The sequence below is a fragment of the Castor canadensis genome, chromosome 1 (genome assembly GCF_047511655.1).
Source record: "Castor canadensis chromosome 1, mCasCan1.hap1v2, whole genome shotgun sequence".
Classification (NCBI taxonomy): Eukaryota; Metazoa; Chordata; class Mammalia; order Rodentia; family Castoridae; genus Castor; species Castor canadensis.
The window spans coordinates 124,911,994-124,934,737 of NC_133386.1; the positions used below are offsets into that span (position 1 = coordinate 124,911,994).

At 38.6% G+C, this 22,744-nt stretch overlaps 1 protein-coding gene across 2 annotated transcripts in view; it reads left to right on the forward strand.

Moving 5' to 3' along the window:
• Positions 1-22,744, forward strand: part of Prcp (prolylcarboxypeptidase) — a 68,818-nt gene that overhangs the window by 24,865 nt on the left and 21,209 nt on the right. For both annotated transcript variants that reach the window (XM_074081787.1, XM_020179567.2), the window contains exons 2-6: positions 13,054-13,194; positions 16,427-16,528; positions 20,296-20,477; positions 20,680-20,837; positions 21,885-22,054. In XM_074081787.1, coding sequence (XP_073937888.1) covers positions 16,433-16,528; positions 20,296-20,477; positions 20,680-20,837; positions 21,885-22,054 — 606 coding nt within the window. In that variant the 5' untranslated portion in view covers positions 13,054-13,194; positions 16,427-16,432. The remainder of the gene's footprint in view (positions 1-13,053; positions 13,195-16,426; positions 16,529-20,295; positions 20,478-20,679; positions 20,838-21,884; positions 22,055-22,744) is intronic.

Below are 22,744 nucleotides of genomic sequence, written 5' to 3' on the forward strand. Positions count from 1 at the left end.
GGAGTAACACACATGCTGTGATCCATACATTTTAATTTGGAATATAGGCTTCTTGCTGTCTTGGTGTTTATAATAGTATTGTGGGTATAAAACATGTACATATAAGTAACTACAGTGCAAGGCTACATTTGAAAAGCTTTCCAATAGAGCTAAACTTATTGTGGGAGCACAAATAAAGCAGGAATGCTTCACGTAGAGGGTGACATTGAAGAGAACTCCAAGGATTTTTTCATACCGTTTGAGGTGGCTGTGGGTATTAAAAGTAACTATTGCCTAATGTAAGATCTCTTCTCTAACCACCCTGTTAAAAATCAGGCCTCCTCTGCCATTCTATCTGACTGAAACCTGTACAATTACAGATGTTAAGTATTTATTGTGTATTTGCTTTTTTGTTATCTGTTTCTTGTGTTCTGTCACTAGAAGGAAAGCACTGTGAGGACAGTGGACATAGGTAGCTTGTTCATTGTCCCATGGTGGGCACTTAAGAAATACTTGTCAAATGAATTAATGCAACCACCGACTGTCATTTCTTTGTTCACTTATTAGCTCTGGGCAGTTGCCATCCAAGATGCTGATGTGGTGGCGAAAGCACCTGAAAGTCATCAAAGGAAGTCACTTGATTGCATTTGAACTTGCTGGTATTGTTCTGAGCTTTTTGGTTTAAGCTAAGGATATCCTTTTCCCTTCCTTCATCTTTTTTATGGTGCTGAAAACAATGAGTGGTTTGTAGAGTGTATTTTTAAGATGTTGATAAGAAATCCCTGGAGACCATTTTATAGTGAAATCAATTGAAAATTCGATGTTGGAGTTTCCCGGGAGGAAAAAACTTAGACATTACTTTCATCAGTTTCTTCCTTTTGTGGATACTATTCATGTGGTGACTTTGTAAAGTTTACTTTTTCTAGAGTGCTTTAAAATCATGTACTTTTCAATGTAACAAAAACAATTCATTTTAAAGCTGTCTCTAAAAAGAGAACATTATTTCACAGGTTTCTCAGTGCGATTTGCAGAAGATCCTGCCTGGAGAAGCTGAGTATTTTAGCATTTTGACATAGTATTATGCTAGCATGTACTCCTTTTTTTTTTTTTTTAACTAAAGTAGTTTCTTGCCAGGCATGGTGACACACACACATGGGCACTCAGGAGGCTGAGGCAGGAGGACCACAAGTTCTAGGCCAGTTGGGCTGCATAGCATGGACATGTCTCAAAAATAAATAAAAAATAAAACAAACAAAAAAATGTTGTTTCTTAATTCAGAAATAACCATGTGAAGATTGTGAACCCTGGTGTCCTTTGTCCTTTGGCCAACTACCGTAGAACAGGGACCTGAAAGTTTGTAAACAATTAGGTTATTATGTTCTCTCAATTTCTTTAAACAGTTTTGGAGAAAAAGAATGGGAATAGAATATGCTTTGTTAATGGCTGTCAAATACTAAGAGGAGCCTTGGAATGCTCACCAATTTAATGGGACCCATACTGTTTAGATGTCCACAGTCAGAGTCTTGCTGAATCACTTATGAATGGGTGATGGTAGTGGCTGCCTTTGTTCAAAAGAAGTCCTTTTGGGAACCCTCTTACACTGTTGGTGGGAATGTAGACTAGTACAACCACTCTGGAAAAAAATTTGGAGGCTACTTAAAAAGCTAGACATCGATCTACCATTTGATCCAGCAATACCACTCTTGGGGATATACCCAAAAGGCTGTGACACAGGTTACTCCAGAGGCACCTGCACACCCATATTTATTGCAGCACTATTCACAATAGCCAAGTTATAGAAACAGCCAAGATGACCCACCACTGACGAATGGATTAAGAAAATGTGGTATCTATACACAATGGAATTTTATGCAGCCATGAAGAAGAACGAAATGTTATCATTCGCTGGTAAATGGATGGAATTGGAGAACATCATTCTGAGTGAGGTTAGCCTGTCCCAAAGACCAAAAATCGTATGTTCTCCCTCATATGTGGACATTAGATCAAGGGCAAACACAACAATGGGATTAGACTATGAGCACATGATAAAAGCGAGAGCACACAAGGGAGGGGTGAGGATAGGTAAGACACCTAAAAAATTAGCTAGCATTTGTTGCCCTTAACGCAGAGAAACTAAAGCAGATACCTTAAAGCAACTGAGGCCAATAGGAGAAGGGGACCAGGTACTAGAGAAAAGGTTAGATCAAAAAGAATTAACCTAGAAGGTAACACCCACGCACAGGAAATCAATGTGAGTCAATGCCCTGTATAGCTATCCTTATCTCAACCAGCAAAAACCCTTGTTCCTTCCTGTTATTGCTTATACTCTCTCTACAACAAAATTAGAAATAAGGGCAAAATAGTTTCTGCTGGGTATTGAGGGGGTGGGAGGGAGAGGGAGGGGACGGAGTGGGTGGTAAGGGAGAGGGTGGGTGCAGGGGGGAGAAATGAACCAAGCCTTGTATGCACATATGATTAATAAAAGAAAAAGAAAAAAAAGTCCTTTTGTTGATTGCTGTTAAATGAATACTGCTGATGTCATATACTGGCTCCTTTGTCATTGGGCTCATTCTTAGGTATTTTATGATTTTTGGACAATAAACATTTTTATATATGTAGCAATTAAAGAGAGACCTTAACTTGAAACCTGGCTTATTATTTTTATAATAATCTCCCAGCTGGACCTTTCATTAGCCTTCTGTTTACTCTTCTTCTTTTCATTTTTAAAAATTCTCCTCAAGGTCATCTTCCACAGAATAGTCTAACATAGTTCAGAGTGCTTTGCAATGAATGCATGAATTCTTTCATTCTCTTCTACTGTATACCAGCCGTTGTTCTAGTCACTAGTGAATTGGCAAGGACAAAGTCCCTGCCTCAACTTTCTGTTTCTAGCAAGCAGATCATGGCACCATTTGTTGTGGTGGAGAAGACTTTGTAGCTCTGGGTATTCCTGGCTGCATGGAGATCAAGAATGACCTCAAATTTCTTGTCCTTCCTTCTGTCACAGCCTCTTTATGAAGATCCCAATGTAGTTTTATCCAGCCCTTAAACTTCTCTGCTTCTGCCCTGGGGTGACACTGTGTCCTGAAGGAAGCTTACAAGTAGGCAGGTAGATATGACGGCAGACTCAGTTTGCAGCCTCAGGGACTTTAGAGATCCAGATGTCAGCTCCTCTTTCCATGCTGCCCTTTTGTTTTCAAATTATTGCCTCACTAGCTCCCTTTACTCTTCTTTCTAATACACAACCTTGTCCTCACTGCGCTGATTAAGAAAGAAAATGATATGTTATATGAGGGCCATTTTAGGTAGTGCCTATTCAGTTCCTTCTCACTCTACTTAGAAAGGTAATTCCTTTTGAACCCATCTGGTTCCCAGTGGAGAAGGGGTTCCTCATCCTACCCAAGTCAAATCCCACGATCTATGCGTGGACACCTCCCTCCTGCCACCTCAGCATGTCCCTGCCTTGGGTATCTTCCTCTCCCCTATAGTCTCATTTGGTCCCTCCAGTTACCTTTCATTCTTGGGCATTGTACCTCTCCCATGTATACTCCTCCCACATTTCTTCATTAAACTGTGTTATTGGAAAGTGTATTTTCTCTGTCAATCAAATTAACTCTTTGTAGTGCATTTGGGCTCATCAAATACTAGTATGCTACTGGATGAACCTTTATGATTACATATTTTATAGGATGTAATGCTTTTTTTCAGGTAAAATTATTGTGCCCTGACTGAGAAGCCACACCTTTAAAGTCTTTCCAGCCTTGTAAGCTTTGACTGTAACCTTGTCACAAGGTCAGGTATATTAGAAAATATACTTTGATAGTGCCGGTTAGTCCTCTCCTCAACCCTGTGCTGGCTCAAGTATTTGTAGTTATTCATCTCTCTCTTCCCCCTGCAGTAGAGGACATGCAGTTCCTGTTTCCTCAGCTGCCTAGGAAGATGAACTTTATGAGGTGGCTTGGGTTCTCCCTAAGGCACATGATCTGTCACTGGCTAAAGGCATATCCAGTGTTCTACAACCCTTTCAAAGCCAGTAACAGACCCACACAATAAACCTGCCTGTATAAACTTGATCTTCTTGGGGAATTTGCACTCCATTCTCATTATTTCATGTCATGCTGGTTTCTGAAGTTGTATTGCGTCTGTTTTCATATCAATTGTAGAAACAGAATGCATGTATGCATTCATTCTCTGTGTGGTCATCGATTGTCTGCTATGTCTAGCATCGCTCTAATCATGGTGACTTAGCAGTGGACCAACACACAAAAGTCTGTTTCTAGTGTTTCTGTTTCATTCACTGTTGGTTTACAGAAACAACCTCAGACTTCAGTTCTTTCTTTTTATAGTAAGATTTTCATCTAAATTTAATATCATCTCCCTTTTCTTCCCCTCATATACCTCCTACCACAAAGCAATAACAGTTTTTGAGGTTAAGCTTGTTTGCACCGTTCACCATAGCTTTGCACATGTATTTGTTCCCTTTGTTTGAAATGCTCTTTGTTTCTCTTCCATACCTGAGAAGGTTCTTGTTACACTTCAAGGTCAGCTTGCCTGTTGCCTCCTGGTAAAGCCTTCCAGGATACCTGTGCCTCTGAGCTCCCCCAGCACTTTGTACATAGAGCTAAACCACACCATTGCGCAGTAGTTTGTGGTACCTTCATCACTTTTGTTAGGTTCATAACTTGAGAGATGGAATTGTATCTTATTCGGTTCTTTCCTTAATGTCTGCTACTTAGTACTAAATATTTTAAATAAAAGAAAAATTTAATATTGTGGTTTATTGCAATATAATTTACATAAAATTGTATAGTAAAATAGAAATGTAAATGTATGTACATTATAACATTTTATCTTAAATGAAATTTTGAATGTTCATCAATCTCTTTGTAAATTATTTTATTATACTATAGAAACATGTATCATCCTATCTCTGAAATCTCCTCATTCTCTTAGCTACTTCCTTCTTGCAGTGATAACCACTATCCTGACTTTTAAATCATATGTTTTGAACCTAGACTTTAAAAAGAAGGGGAATGCTAGGTGTGATGGTACACTCTTATAATCCCAGTATTTAGAAGGCTGAGGCAGAAGGCTCTTCAGTTGGAGGTCAGCTGGGCTGCAAAACAGAACCATGTCTCAACAAAATCTCAAGAACTGGGTAGAACAGTGTGGTAGAGCCCTTGCCTAGCATGCATGAGGCTCAGGGTTCCATCCCCAGCTCCGTGGGGCAGGGGAGGAAAATGGTTGCTATATTTCAGTGATGTGAGTACATCATTATTTAGGGGGGAAAAAAAGCTTAAGATAATTGGCATCTGTCTGGATTCTTACCCAAGAATTTGGCCTTGAGATCCAATTTCTATACTGTCCTTAATGGGCTTTCCCACTTTACTACTTATACAACAGCGCCCTCCGATGGTGTAACAGTTTCTAAAATTGTTGGATTTAATCATCCCAGTGACACTTCAGTTTCACAGCTGAAGCTGTGGCCCGGTAATTGCAGTTGTACAAAGGTTCCCAAAGCCTGGGAGGTATTGATCATGTGGTGTGGTGTTTCACCAATAGGTGATGCAGTCTTTTTCTGACAAGACTATTAACTGTGTGACAAAATATGTTACTTCTTTACTAGAATGCTTTAGGTGTCTCAAGAGCAGGATGCCCCCATTTCTGATTTAGCCATAGAGCTGAGACTATTTTGGTTTCATAACATTTTGGCAATTAGAATATGAGTCCCTCTGAGGCCCACGGTCTGTGGTTAAAAAGGAGGCTCCTGAGCACTGCAGAGTTGTTGGAGAGGGTATTTGAACCCATTCTGCTACCATGCAGATACTGCTTTTTTCTTTTCTCCAAATGTAATTACATGCTATTTATGCCACTATTGAAGTTACAGTAGCTTCTCATATTTTCTCAAGCACCAGTTACTAAAGTGTATCACATCTGTGAATGTTACTAAAGCATCTCACACCTATGAATGGAGTTTTTACATTAGCAAAGGCACCTCATGGGGAGACACTTTTTTAGAGCCACATTCATTTAATAATAGTTTATAAAATATCTGTCTTGTTCAAGGGCATTGTGATGCCTGTTGTCATCTTGCCTTTCATACTACCCATTTACAGTACAGGAGGCTGTATTGCCATCTTTTTTTCCACGAGGGTCTCCTTCGTATCACTTCTTTTCTTCCATTCTCCCTTTATTCCTCTTTCAATACATACTTTATTTCTATGAGTCTCCATTTAAAGATTTGAGCATGTTACAAGAAATAGTATAAAAGTAAGGAAATGCAATTCCCTCTCCTGGTTAATAATGGCAAAAGTGCATGTAAATTTAGAATAGGGTCATATTACTTAGATGGTTTTGTTGGAAGGGTGCCCCTGAGGAAGCTTCCACCTTCCTTGTTAAAGTGGAAACCAGGGCTGGGGGTATAGCTCGGTGGCAGAGCATGTGCTTAGCACACAGGAGGCTCCGGGTTCAATCCCAAACACCAAAACAAAGTGTAACTGGACTTCTGGGGTTGGCAATAAAGAGAAGGGAATGACAATTCCTGTTTCTTAGACTCATCTTTCTCTTGGAGGGACTTACCATTTTCCTTGCCACTGCCACTGTTTCCCCTGTAATTATTTAAGTTAAATTTAGTATCTAAATCCTTCCTGTATCCTCGTTAAAGGGAAGACATTCAAGCATCCAAGCATGTATTTAAGGCTTTGATATAATAAAGTGGAAATAAATAGGGAGTCACCAAACAGCTGATGATTTGACTTATAGTATATGGCATTGCTCTTTTGATCTAGCTCTGGGGCTACTCTTGTGTGATGAATGTTTTAGTAGGACCCCATTATTAGTCATCTACCCTTCTCCGGCTATAGACCTAGGGCCTGTGGAAACTCCTCCTTCCTTCTTTTAGAACTTCTACATGAAAGTGCCCACCCTTCTGGATCAAACTTGCCCAGAAATGTCAGTTTCCATTTAAGAATTCTTACAGGATATAGTGTCATAATCTGGAGACTAGTCAGGACACACACACACATCAAATGGGGGAAAGAGAGTCTTACTGCCTTTCATCATGTCTGAATTACAGTTGGATAAGGTGCTTTGATTCATTGGAGTGTGAGTCCATTTTTTGTCCTGTCTGTCTCTAAGTATACTTTTTGAATCTTTTGTAAAATTTCAGTTGGTTATTATTACATACCTTGGTGCCTAAATAAAACTGCGTAGTGAGTTTTCTAATGTAATAGGCTACTGAGAATCAATGTGATTTTGTTTTTATTAGCAACCTGGTTAAATGAGTTAAAAATAGTAGTATAGTAACAATCAGGTCAGGTCAGTATAACTGGGTTGTGTCCATCATATTGCAAATTTTGGAGAAAGGGTCTTTGGTGTTGTCTGCCAAAGGCTGAAGTTCATTGTCAGCCCTATCTACAACAGATCTGGGTTTTGGTAGAAGCAGAATTGGGTAGGTGTTAAAAGCATGTGAAAAGATTATATTCGCTTTCTTTATTACTGATGTTACTTTGGGGAAATTATCTGAGCTCCCCGAGGGCCAGCATCCTTTTGTAAGACTGGTGCTATGAAAATGCCTCTGGTGACTGGGGATTGGCATACAGCAGCACACAATGCCAGCACATAGTAGATGCTCTGCTTTCTCTCCCACCTTCACTGCTCCCAAATTGTCACCCAATCTTGTCTAATAGATGTAATATTGCTACCAGTTTTTCTGGATGTGAACTTTATAAGTTTTATTTTTTTTGGCAGTACTGTGGTTTGAACTGAGGGCCTTGAACTCGTGAGGCAGGTGCTCTGCTACTTGAGCTCCTCCCCCAGCCCTGAACGTTATTCTTGCACCGTTAAAAAAATCCAAATAATTATTTTTGCTACAATAGATTTTATTTAAAGGATGTTCTCTTTGTTTCTTCCTGCCTATGCATTCTCACAGATCCATTTCTCCTCCACATGGCAAAGGGTGGAAGCAGTTTTTGAAATTTGAAACTAATATGTACCATATTTTATTTTATTTTTTAAAAATATTTTTGTTATCATATTATTGTTGTACTGGGGCACATAGTGGCATTTACAATGGTGCTTACAATATATTTTCGTTAAATTCACCTCCTCCATCATTCTCCTTTATTCCCCCTGCCCCTCTTCTTAGAGTAGTTTCAACAAATCTCACTTTTCCATTTTTATAGACAAGTACATAATATTTCCACATTTTCACTTTCCTTCACCCTTTCCTTATTCCACCCCACACTCTGGAACCAACCCCCAGACAGGACTTGTTTTACCTTCCTGTCCTTCGTTTTGGAAAAAACACATTTTTGTTGTTTTAAGATAGCTATACAGGGATGGACCATGTTTTAGAACTGCGTACATGGCTATAGGTGTGTCTCCTTTTTGAGGTCATGCTTGTGTTGCTTTTATAGCACTATTACTTATTTTATTTATTCCAATAAACAAAATTACAAAAATAAGTTTCCTGCTCTTTCTTTGTTCAAGTCATTTAACACCTTAGTCCAGTTTCCTCAGAAATGGAAATGGTTTCTAAGGTTCTTTCATGCTGGGATTTATAATCTCTCCTCAGGATCCCAGAATGAAAAGTTTCAGGTCCGTCTCAGTTCTGGACAGCAGAGGGCACACTGTCCCTCGTGTGTATGACTGTTAGGTATTGAAAGTCTAGTTATGTAGCTGGAAAATGATATCCCTGATGATGGGAAGAAGCCAAGAAAATTCTGTAAATTCATGTTGTGGCAAAGGGCATTTTCCTGCATATTTCCAGTTCTTCAATATTTAGATGAAGCACTTAGAAAACAGGAGATTTTGACATTCTAAGAATATTTTCTGCAATTCTCATCTCTTGCCCATCTATGTGCTTTGTGTAGGATTGATGTGCAAATAGTATGGAGAGAAGAACTAACATTTACTGAGCATTTATTATATATCAGAAACTATGCCTGGTTCTTGAAGTACATTTTCTCTATCCTCACAGCAAGTCTTTGATATGTTGTTATCTTTATTTTACAGAGGAAGATGACAAGGCTCTGAGGAATTGAGTGATTTTTCTGTCCTCACAGTTCTGTTAACCCCAACATGTGTTTTCTTTCCACTACAAGAGGATTTCTCCCTCTTTTCCCCAGTCTTAACAATGAAGGCTGATTGTGAGCAGCAGGAGTGCTTGGGTGTGGCCACAGAAAGGAATTTGGATTTCTCTGGTTCTGGAGTTCCTGGGACCTTTGCAATTCTAGATGGAGGTTTTCTTCTGGCAAGAACTTTTTTTTAAAACCACTTATATTTAACATGACATATACAAACACATACCCATGTTTTCAAACTTGAAACCTTTAGACTGGATTATTGAAATGTGATTCTTTGTGGGGTGTTTACAGTAATATCTCATTTTACAAGAAAGCTAGGTTTGAAAGTCAGTGGGTAAGGTGAAAGTCAATATGGCAAAGTTATCTTTGAGACTCCCATGGGAAGGCATCTTGTTAGAGAGGCAGGTGCCTCCTTTCTTTACGTCTAACACAGTTGGTCTTCCTCCGTGCCTGGAGTAGATCATGGTTATTGCTGAGTTTCATAGGATGCAATTGGTTGTATTTGGGAACTGTGTTGAAAGGTAATTCAAAACATCCCCCACCTGTCCTGGGCATTGAACCCATAACTTTGAGCATGCTATGTGAGCATTCTTACCATGTCGCTCGCCCTTTTGTTTTTGTATTTTGTCTTTGAGATGAGGGTCTCTCTAACTTTGTCTTGGCTGACTTTGAGCCAAGGATCCTCCTGCCTCTGCCTCCCAAGTAACTGGAATTTTAGGTGTGAAGTACTATACCCAGTTTGGTAATTCAAAGCTTTAAACACTAGGGCCCATTCAGCACAGTAAGATGTTTATAGTATTAGAGGTATTCTGAAACCTAGGTTGAGAAGAAATAGCAAAATCACGCCTTATTTTGGTGCTTATTCTAATTCAGTTTGAATTTAGGGCCTCATACTTGCTAGGCTCAAACTTGAGCCACGTCTCCAGCACTTTATTCAGTCATTTTCAAAATGTCAGTTGTATATCTGAGTCACCTGAAGAACTTTCTAAAGCACAATTACTGGGATCCACTCCCATAGTTTTGATTCAGTAGGGAGTGCATTTCCAACCAGTTCCTAGGTGATGCCGATGGTCTGGGGACCTCACAGAACCACTGGCACTAACTGAATTCAATCGGGTGGCATCCCTAGTCTGTCTATCTTCATTGCTTCTCTTGTTCTCTTTTATTTTTAAGCTGAGTGGATGCACTTGAATTACCTGAAGTAAAATGCAGAGGTTTTGTCTCAACCTGTTCTTCATCTCATTGCTTGCCTCAGCACTTGGCTCAGAACAGGAGTTCAGTGCATGCTTGTTCTGTGAGAGGTTGAGTAAATTAACATATGTAATGGGAAGAGGATATCATACATGGACATCATTATTATACACCTAGTCCATGTAAACTGCTTATTTTCCTGAGAAGTAGGCAGTCATTAGACTAGAATAGCTTCTATTTTAGGACTACATATAGTGATGATCATAGATATCAGAAAGTACACAGTTAGGTGCAAACTTGAGACTTGCATTCTGGGACCTGTGGTACATGAAATGTGTTTGTGGATGTGTGTAGATGGAACTGGGTGTAGGAGGGTCCCATCTGTGTTAGAATGACTAGGGACATCTTGCCATGTCTAGTTCCGGTCAGAACCAACCTGGTTCCTTGAAGGCTGGAGCAGTGCTAGAATAGACACAATCTGTGTCTGCTCCAGATGAGGCACTGCCTTCTCACTCCTGATCTTCCAAGTCTTGAGGAATTCAACCTCCATCATCCTAGAGGCTCAGTGGGGATAACTCCAGATAGTCGTCACACCTGAATCTTGCCATGATACAGGATTTTATTACTATATTTTAAATGTTGAGTTAAAAATCTCAAAGGGTAAGGCTCAAAAAATATATGTGGTGTTAAACCTAAGTTTAAAATAATTTTGTCATTTTTGTTTTTGACATGTTTTATCAATGAGATTTTGCAAAATATTATTGTGTGTGTTTCTTTCAGTATAGATTAAACTTTAATTCATTTAAATTCACTTTCCTTTTTTATGCTAAAGTATTTTCAAGTAAATTACAGACCAGTGTTACATTCTATCTCTAAGTAAAAAATGAAAATATTTTCTTATGCAGCTAAAATAATATGATCACTCATAGCAAGTCTTTAGTATTTTCTAACAACCAGATTATCATTTATATTTTGTTTTTTCAAATTAGGATCCAGTCTAGGATCATGCATTGCACCTGGCTATTATGGTGCTTAAAATTCACTTAGTCTATAACTGTCTTTTTTCCCATGACATTGTTTAGCCATTGCTTTGTAAAATGCCTTCAGATTTGTCTGATTGCCTCACCTGAGTGTCTGAACTTACTCTTTTACCCTCTGTGTTTTTTAGAGTCTGGTTATTAGATCTAAAGTCTGGGATAATATAACAAAATGAATATTTTTAGCAAGAATGTGTCGTAGGTAATGTGTGCTTCATATCCTGCACACAAGGAAATACATAACCCCTGCCTGCAATAGTGATGCTAATGTCGATCACCATGATGATAGTTCAATCCTGCCTTGTGGAGTTACATTGTCTCCTTGTGACAAAGGAGTATTCGTTATGGTATCGCTTTGACACTGTCTGAATGTTCATTTTCCTCTCATCCATTCTTCTAATGCTTTTACCTCCAATCGACAATTCTTGTCTGAGTTAGTAGTTTTGCAGAACTGTCATTTTTCTAATTTTACAATTCTTCATAAGCTGACATTTGAGTAAACACTTCTTTTTTCATTAACTGGAACTACTTGGCACCTGAAAATAGAATTCTGTTGGAAAGGTGGGTTAAATGTTGAGTTCTTTGTTTTTGATTGCCAATTTCAAGGTAAAGAATTGAGTTAATGGACACCTATATGGTGGCAAATGAATTTTTTCCTTTTTAAAATATCCTTATGCACTAATGAATTTTCATGAGTTGAATGTCTCAATCAACTACAATCTTTCTTCTTTTTATGTTCAACTTGTCTTCTCTTTAGTTTATTAAAATGTTAGCCAATGGTAGTCCCTTCCAACTGACTCGTATATCCATTAAAGTAACTGTTCTAATTTTTGAGCACTTTTTTTCTTGTTTGTATGGCATAATGTGTAAACTTATCTTTTAACTTCCTTGTCCCAAATACCAATCAACCACTTCACTAACAAGCTCTAGTTCCTTTTTTTTTTTTTGTATTGGTTCCTCTCACTGGGAATGATATTAGGCAGCAAAGTTCTGTCTATTGGTACTAGAGTAACAGTGTTTATAGGGCTTTTTAGTGATCTATTTAGTTCTTACATTTTGACATTGGAAATCTAGATAATGAAAATTCAGACAGTGATATATGCATTTAAAAAATAATGGGATGCATTGTATACTTGAAAATTGCTAAGAGAGTAGGCTTTAAGTGTTTTTACCCCTCAAATGGTAAGTATGTGAGATAATACTTGTGTTAGTTAGCTCAATTTAGCCATTCCATAATGTGTACATATTTCAAAGCATCGTGCACACTATTAATAGTATAATAGTATACTAAAATAGTATATACAGTTTTTTTGTCAATTAAAAATTAAGTAAAAACAAATGAGAGTAAATAATGTTCGTAGTTCTATTTTCAATTCAATTTAACATTATGTTTTTAAGTAGCTACATGATTTTTAAAATTTATTTATTTGCGGTACTGGGGTTTGAACTTGGGGCTTCTTGCTTGCTAGGCAGATGCTCTACCACTTGAGCCACTCTGCGAGCCCTTGATTTTATAATTGTATCCTTTTATATAGACAATCTTGACTACCAGTACCAAACATTGCTTTATCTTACCATATAAAGAGAGTAGTCTCAAAATAACAATATTCATATTAATAATAAAACCAAATGAATTTTTAAATTTTCTTTTGACTATTTTTATACTATGGGTTAATTTTAATGGAAGAATTACTCTTATATTTATCTCATTTAATTTCTTTCCTTTAAAACACATCTTATTTGCTTTGTTTTAATCATAGGTTGATCATTTTGGATTTAATACTGTCAAAACTTTTAAACAACGATACCTAATATCTGATAAATACTGGAAGGAACATGGTGGATCAATACTTTTCTACACTGGTAATGAAGGGGACATTATTTGGTTCTGCAATAATACGGTATGTGCAGATTTGTGAAATGCCTCTAATCAATTTGCCTTTTGTTATGATAAAGTGGAAATACAGTTTGCAGTATAGATGACCAAACCTTAAAACAATAATAGAAAGTAAACTCACTTATAGAAAGATAGTGTAAGTACCTGAACAGGCAGTCCCCAGCAGAATGAGTACAGATGTCCAAGAGGCCTGTGTATTTCACTTTATAGGATTGTAAATGAAAAAAAGGAATACTGTTTTAGAGAATTAAATTAAAAAATTTTTTTTCTTTTAAATCTCAATTTCCTTCTTTTTTTCTTTTTTGGTAGCACTGGGGTTTGGACTCAGGGTTTTATACTTGCTAGGTAGTTCTCTATTACTTGAGCTCTGCCTCCAGCCCTCAGTTTACTTCTAGAGTGAACAAGGACATGAGGGAAATAGGCATAGGAATGTTACTGTCATGTAGGGCTTTTTTTGTCTTTTTTGGCATACTAGGGATAATGCAAACTCTGGGTTTGCTAGGCAGTCACTCTATCTTTTGAACCACTCTGCCAGCCCAGGGTAATTTGTTGATTACTGCTTCTAGAAGGTAAACACCAGGGTAGGAAATTTTGTATGTTTGATCACTATTTTATTTTCAGAGTCCGGGACTATGTAGCAGGTGCTCATTTAACAAGTGTTTGCTACTTGTTAAGTGAATAAAATCGAAACAAAGCTAATGCATATAAAAAAAAAATCACAGGTTTGTCAAATAGGAGTGGGCAGAGATAAAGTTGTAGGTACATTTTAATTTAGATTTCCTGTTCTACCATTTTTCTTACATTTGTGAGGGTTAAAATAATATAACCTATTAGTTTGCTTCCTTGACTGTATTTTCTGTCAACTTTTACAATACTTAAATCCATTAGTAAAATTTAATATAGGACTCATGCCAAGAAGAAAGTCCCCTTTCAACATGACAGTGCTGTGACTAGAAGATGTCACTTTTTACCAGAAAGCTAGTCTGTAAATTATTGTAAAGTGGATGATAAACATATTGTCTCCAACGGGCAGCGCCTCGAGGTCTGTGGTTAGTCAGGAGGGCTCAGTAAATGTTTTGCTGAACTGAATTGAACTGAAAGTGAGGACATGAATCCAATTACACTGTTACTGCAGTCCTCATTTATGATTATTCCCTTCGCAATGTTTAGAATCTAAACATAGGGAAAATAAAATCAATCTCCGCCAAATGAGATCCTAGGCTATCTGTTTCTTTTTGGTCAGTGACGGATGAAAACAGGACTTCCTGAGCATCAGATTCCTGCTCAGTTATTCTGTGTGACAACAGCACTGCCTTGTCTCTTTTCTGCTCCTTGTTTGTGACTTCCCTTTTATGCCAAGGCCACAGGGCCACTTCTGTCTATTGAGTTTCTCAGCTCTTGTTCTCTTTTATTATAGGCAGGGAACTGTGCCGGCCTTCACCAGACCCCACTGCTCTGAAGGCTCTGTGACAGATCTTAAGGTGTGGTGGGGAATGCCTGTCCTCAAAAGAGGTGGAAGGAAGAGACACTTAGCCTAGTTCCAGAGAACTAACTAGCGGCCGATCCTGGCTCTCCCTAGTCCTAGACATTGTCCTTTGCATGGTAAAATATTCTACTTGCACATCCACTTCTGAACATTCCTTTGTTGAGAGGCAGTATAGTACAGATCAAGAGTAAAGAATTCAACTAGTCTGACAACATTTAAGTTCTGATTTTGCTACTTTGCCTTTTGACTTTGGGCAAGATTTGTATTCTATGCACCAGTTTTCTCATCTGTTCAATGGGTACAGTGAAAATATCTAGCTCCTAGTGCTGTAAAGACTAAATAAGATTAAAGATCTTTCAGGCTCAGAACGTCAATACTTGTTAATAGATTACATTGGCTTCTTTTGAAAAGTAGAAATACCCCTGAAATAGGTACAGACAAATAATTGCTTATTACATTCTGCAACATTTCCATTAAATTGCTTCCTCTCAAAAAGTCTACAGTCAATTCCACAGAGGCCTGGGTATTTTGATGGCTAATTCTTAATTCTTAAGACACAGTCTCATAGGTAAGACTACAGGAAAGCAAATATTGCAGCATGGTAACATAGATCTCTTCCTAGAACAGTGGTGTTGAGGGAGGGATGATCAGTACTGCCAGGGTAGGACAGGCAGAGTAGGGCATGGGGAAGGACCTGTGGATATGTGGCAGCCAATGAGTAGGTCCTTCAAAGAGAAGGTGGGGTTATTGAAACGATTACAGGTATCAGATTAGATTCTCCATCCTTACATTTATATAACTCTCTTAATTGCTCACTTATTTATCAGAACAAACAAAAACAGTTTGGGGTTCTTAGACCTTGGGAATAGTAACTCATTAGAAAGCAACAACTTGCATCAGGAATGAAAATTAGTTGTAATCTTTGCTAAATCACCCAATCAATTGATGTTGGCTGCCTGGAATGTGTTGTTGAGGATTCTGAAGCCAAAATGGAGGTAAGTAAAAAAACTCAGCAAGTGAATACTGGCCAGCCATAGGTGTTGGGGCAAGAAATCTAATAGCCCTTCATGACTGTGCTCTGGAGCCAGACAGCTAGTGTTTGAATCTTGGCTCTGCCGCTTACTAGCTCTATGAATGTCGAGGTTGTTTCAAGTCTTGTTTCCCAGCAGTCTTGTCTGTAAAATCAAAGTGCCTGTTTCTTGTTTGTTCTGATAATGAGGAGAATTAATACATATGAAGTGTTAGAACAGTGTCTTAACACATTGTAAGCAGCACTCAGTTAATATCAGCTGCTGGTATTACAACTTATTTTCTAGTAAATAAGATTAAGCTAAAATCCCAAGGGATGCAGTATGTTTATTTGTGGTGGTTTCTCTTTTATGTTGTAAATGCCCATGTGTAGGTGGCTCATTTAGTAATCTTCAGCTCTCTCTAGAACATTTGACACAGTGAAGACTGAGACATAAGGCTGATTGCAGGGCTAGAGGGTCAGGAAAAGAAGAGTTGGAATGACTAGGGGATGAACAATCTGGGCTTATTTTTAATTGTTTCACTCTAATACAGTGTGAGACTGATGTTCAGCACTGAGACAGCAATTATGCCATACAAATGTAGAAAAAAACAGAAATTGCACCACTTTTCAGAGAGCTCTTTCTGGTCTGGTTTAATATCTATTTCACAGAGTTTGAAATAAGGTTTAGTGGTGTTTTTCACATCCTGATTTCACTTGTGAATTTGTAAACTCTTCTAGGGGTTCATGTGGGATGTGGCTGAGGAGCTGAAAGCTATGTTAGTGTTTGCTGAACATCGATACTATGGAGAATCTCTTCCCTTTGGTGAGGACTCATTCAAGGTAAGGATATATTGTCTTTTAAGGGTAAAGGTCCTTTTGTTGTTGTTGCTGTTGTTTTGGTTAGTGAGATAGGGTCTTGCTGTGTCAGTCAGGCTGGCCTTGAACTCATGGTCCTCCTGCCTCTGCTTCCCCAGTGGTAGAATTATAGGTATGCACCATCATGCCTGGCTTTGCTTTGCTTTTTTCTTTTCCTTCCCTTCCTCCCTCCTTCCTTTTTAATTTTTTAAATTTAGAACATTTTCTTCTTATATGCACCATTGTGAAATAGCTTTAATTTGAACTGTGTGAAATTTCAATAATTTGCACTTTGTCTGCTGGAATTGCAGAGGTCCTTAACCCAAAAGTAAGTGCTCAGGGCAGGAGTGAACAAGACAAGACAAGACACATACAAGGCTGATGATCAACTGGCAAAATTTTATTTTTCTAAGCCAGCTTTATACAAAAGAGGAAGAGACTTAAACATCAAAAATACTCTGACCTAGTTACAACCTTTCTGTGTTTTCCACCCTGCATTCTTACTGCCAGTGTCCTTGACTAAGTATAAACTTCTTTTCAGTCAAGGGAAACCTTGCCAGACTGTGGCTTTTGGTTCCCAACTTCTCCTCTCTTTTATATTTTTTAATTGAATGTGGTGAAGGTCCACTTTTAATTTGAAGAGCTGGTACATGCCAATTCGACAGATGACTGGAAATAAACACAGAATAAGTAAAATTAGAAAAGCCATTTAAGCATAATCCAAAATGAGTGTCTTAATATGTTAAAGGAGTTAAATCCTTGTAATGCATACAGCATTTTATTTGCTACTTTCTCTGGATGGATAATAGGCACTTTGCTATTTTGGATATCCAAGTTTTCTTATGCAAAGCCATCAAATCTATGCTTAAATCTGTATGGGACCAAACTCCTTGTAGATGATGCTTGATGTGTTTTTAATCCCAATGAGAATCATTGTAAGGTTTGGAAGTAATGCATATCCATTGGAAGGATGCATGACACCTTACTGATGCCCGTTTTTTTTTTTTTTTTAATATAAGTAGGATTTATAAGAGAGAAAGGAAAGGCTACAGCTAGAAAAGAGTAAGGGTGCCCGGAAATCGGTAGCTCCCTGCTCAGGTGAAGGCCGGGGTTTTTATGGATGTCCAAGCTCTGAGTTAGGTGGGTTTTTTTTTTATTGGCCGTGGATGTCTGGGCTTTTTTTAGGTGAACTGGTGTGGTTTGTACCTTTATTGGGAGAGGGGAAACAATCTAGAGAGCAAATTCAGAATGCATTTTTAGGATGTGGAAATGCAATTTATAACTCCCTCTCAGGGTGCAGGAATGCAGGCCTCTAACTCCTCAGGATGCAGGAATGATATGACTCTCTAGGGGGATGGGATACCAATTTATCTGCCTTAGGTTATCAGACCCAACAAATCCCCCCTCTGAGATAAGCACCCAACTGTTGCTGGGGAGAGGGGTGATGACTCATCTAGCTGCTTTGTGCTGACAATGGGGTGATGGGAAGATAGGGGAGGGGGTACTTGTCTCAGGGGTTGACCTGTGTAGTCTCCAGGGACCCCTGACACAATGGTCTGGAGGGCTCATGTGTAGGCAGAGGTGAGTATTTCTTGACCAAGAGCTGGAGTTTGATCCATTGGACCTGTTGAGATATGAATCTGGGGAGAGCATTTATTATACAAGGCCCAAATAGGAATATTAGCAGGAGCATGAAAAGCAGTCTGGCAAGGGATCCAGATTTTGTAAAATCCTGTAACTCTCAAGAAAGCTCTTAAGCTGCTTTATGGTATGCGGGAGTGGGAAATGGAGGATTGGTGGATTTGCTCATGACTCAGAGAGTAAGCCTGTCCCTTTAAGACCACACCTAGGTAGGTGACCTGCGGGAGGCATAGTTGAGCTTTTTTTTCTTTTTTTAGAGACTCTGTATCCCCAGGAGGCCAGAAAGTTTAAAAGGTACTCAGTTGCCCAGCAGATGAGGGGCTCTGTGGCTCTGCACAGAAGTAAGTCATCAACACATTGAAAAAAGGTGGCCACTGGGTAGTGCCAATCTAATAAGCCTCTGGTTAGGGCCTGTCCAAAAAGATGAGGGCTGTAACCAACTGGCAAAATTTTATTTTTCTCAGCCAGCTTTATATGAAAGAGGAAGAGACTTAAACATCAAAAATACTCTTATCTAGTTACAACCTTTCTGTTTTTGCCACCCTGCATTCTTTTTTTTAATTTTTTTTTTCATATGTGCATACATGTTTGGGTCATTTCTCCCCTCTCCCTCCACCCTCTCCCTTACCACCCACCCCCTCGATACCCTGCAGAAACTATTTTGCCCTTACCTCTAATTTTGTTGAAGAGAGAGTATAAGCAATAATAGGAAGGAACAAGGGTTTTTGCTAGTTGAGATAAGGATAGCTATACAGGGAGTTGACTCGCATTGATTTCCTGTGCATGGGTGTTACCTTCTAAGTTAATTCTTCTCGAACTAACCTTTTCTCTATTCCTGGTCCCCTTCTCCTATTGGCCTCAGTTGCTTTAAAGTATCTGCTTTAGTTTCTCTGTGTTGAGGGCAACAAATGCTATCTAGTTTTTTAGGTGTCTTACCTATCCTCATATCTCCCTTGTGTGCTCTCGTTTTTATCATGTGCTCAAAGTCCAATCCCCTTGTTGTGTTTGCCCTTGATCTAATGTCCGCATATGAGGGAGAACATACGATTTTTAGTCTTTTGGCTACCCTGCATTCTTACGCCAGTGTTCTTGACTAAGTATAAACTTCTTTTTAGTCAAGGGAAACCATTTAATTCCTTCCCACTGTGACAGAGGCATGGTGCACCTGCAGATTCCGACCTTGCCAGGAATGCTGCTAAGCCACAGTGACCTTGTTAGACTGTTGCTTTGGGTTCCCAGCATTACTCTTTCCTTTATATATATAATTTGGGCAGATTGAGGTGTTTTTTTTTGTTTGTTTGTTTGTTTGTTTTTGGTGCTGGGGATCAAACCTTGGGCCTTGCCCATGCTAAGCAAACTCTTTACTGTTAATCTATACCACCAGCTCAACAATGAAGCTTTTAAAGCCAAATTACCTTTTGAATCTTAGCCAGCCCTAGTCCCTCCCCTTCACCTACCCCCCTTCTTGTGCTAGATATCAAACCCAGGGTCTCACACATGCTAGGCAAGAGCTCCACCATCAAGCTTGTGAGTCACTTTTTAGCTCAGTGTGCCAGCATTGCTTTATGGCTGCAGAGACAGTGTAGGGGAATTTTCATTAATTTCAAGTGTCAGTAAGTAATTTTGCTTATAAATTATACACTTAAGTTATTGGACCTGCCTCTGGAAAAATATGATTATGTAAATATTTGTCTAATGTGTTTTTCAATAAAATAAGACCATATTAGCTCTATTAGCTTCTGACCCCTGCGATTCCCGTTAGCTTTCCCTTTTCTTACAAGAATTCTGGCTCTAGCCTCAGACTCTATATATGTACAAACCAGGACACGTTTCCTCAACTGAGTCACTTATATTCTATTCTTGTGATTCTGGATGTAGTAATTTTCCACCTATACTATTATTTACTTAATATTTTTCTTTAAGTAACTTACCTTTTAAACTAAGCATTATTGTAAGCAAGGCAATTGTGTCCTAGTTATTATACTCAGGGCACAAAGGAATTCTACTTGGAGAACAGCTTACATGACTCAGGCTCTTTCCTGGATATATGCTATGCCTACGCTGCTCTTCTGTGTGAATTTACACTCTTGTTCTTTATTTTCTTTCCTTAGGATTCCCAAAACTTGAATTTCCTGACATCAGAACAAGCTCTGGCTGATTTTGCAGAGTTAATCAAACACTTGAAAAAAACAATCCCAGGAGCTGAAAATCAGCCTGTCATTGCGATAGGTGGCTCTTATGGTGGCATGCTTGCAGCCTGGTTCAGGATGAAATACCCTCACTTGGTAGTTGGGTAAGTTTATGTATCTGGACATGAGCACTTCTTTTTTTAAAAACTTTTTTCTTTGGCGTTACTGGGATTTGAACTCAAGTTTGTTTGCTAAGCAGGTGCTCTGCTGCTTGAGCCGTGCCCCGAGCCCTCAATTTCCATTTTAAAACTTGAGCTAGGTAAGTTATATACTTCTCTCTTTTCTCCTGTTTCCCTTACCATTTAGAGCTCTTGCAGCTTCTGCCCCTATCTGGCAGTTTGAGGATTTGGTTCCTTGTGGTTTGTTTATGAAGATAGTAACTGAAGACTTTAGGAAAAGTAACTCAAATTGTTCAGAGAGCATCCGCAGGTCCTGGGCTGCCATTGACCGACTTGCAAGTACAAGTAAGTTCAATTACTTTTCTGAGTTTTTCTTTTTTTAAAAACCTTTTATTTGTTAAATTTGATATTTCCACTTTTTTTGTGTGTGTGTGAAATTGGGGTTTGAAGTCAGGGCCTGAAGCTTGCTAGGCAGGCACTCTACTGCTTGAACCACACCCCCCAGCCTTTTACAAGAGTTATTTTTCAGATAGCATCTTGAGCTTTTTTCCAGAGTCAGTCTTAGACTGTGATCCTTCTACCTACACCTTCTGTGTGGCTGGAATTATAGGCGTGAACTGTAACACATGGTTTATTCTTTGAGAAGGGAATCTTATTAATTTTTTTGCCTGGACTGGCCTCAAATTGTGATCCTTCTATCTCTACCTCAAAGTAGCTGGGATTATTGTTTACTGGGATTATAGACAAGAGCCACTGCACCCAGCCAATACTGCCATTTTTTAAAAACACATTTTATTAAAGCATAGTATGCATATACTAACTACACAAATCAAAATGTATAGCTTGATGATTTTCACAAAGTTAGTATCTTGTATAATTAGTGTACAGATCAAGAAAGAACACAATCAACATCTTAAAATCTCTGATGCTGTTCTCATTTCCTGCACACCTACCCAGTTAATCACTGTCTTTGCTCCTTGAACTATAGGTTAATTTTATTTGTTTTTGAAGTTTTTAGTAATCAGAATAACAGTATACATTTATTTTGACTGCTGTTTTTGCTCAATGCACTATTTGTTAGTTGCATTCATTTGTTTTATTTAGTTGTATTTTATGCATTCACATTGTTCTACAGTGTTCCTATGTATTTTATTTATTTCGATAGAATCTTAAGGATATTAATTTTGATAAATACCATGAGGGTAGACATCATAGATGGCTATCATGGGATTACCCAGCTGCTCTAAAAAAAACGTTATTGAATGTTGAAAACTTGGAGAAGTGGTATAGGAAGTTGTGTTTTCTGTGATGCTAAGTGAACAGTAAATGATCTGCAAGGACTTTTGCTGACTAGCACATTTTTAGATTCCAGCAATGTGTTTCTGTCCCTAGGCAGTGGTCTGCGGGGGCTTTCTCAAATGCTTCGCCTATGTAGCCCCTTAACTTCTGAGGACATCGAACGTTTGAAAGACTGGATTACTGAAACCTGGGTGAATCTGGCCATGGTGGACTACCCTTATGAGTCTAACTTTTTACAGCCTTTGCCTGCTTGGCCTATCAAGGTAATAGAAAAATGCCCTCTCTTCATGTTTAATAATGTATGTATCTCATTTCTCTTTCATGTGTATTCTCTGACTTTCAGCATCAGAGGAAATCCCCATGATATCAGGTTTCTCTGCTAGTCAGGCTGGACTGGAGTCCTGGGTTCAGCCACTTTCTGTTTAGTCAACCTTGGACTTTTTAACTATGTTTCTGAACCTTCATTTCCTCTTTTAAAAACTGGAGATAAATTGCATCAGTTATAGAATCACATGAATAAGAAATAAGACTGAGAGTTGCTGTTAATGGAATAATTTCTATGTGCCAAATCCTAGGCTGTGCATTTTGTATAAGTAACATATTTGGTCTTTGGGATAGAATTCCTAAATCCATGTAATACATGGTTAATACTTCATAAATGTGACACACGTCATGAAGCATACTCCCCATGCTGTATGGCAGAGTGGAAGGAGTGCTCTCTTATATCCGGAAGGTGAGGTTTTGGCCCAGAACTGCTGCTTACTAGCTGTGTGATCTTGGACGAGGGGCTCTCTGCCTTGAGCACCATGTCTTTCTCTGCAGAATAGGATAGTAATAGTTATATAAAGGGCCAAATAAAATATTGGATGTGAAGACATTCTGAGAAGTGCAAAGACACATTACATCAATTTTAGGTTCTTTTGCAAATGTAAAAATACAATTCACCATTTCAA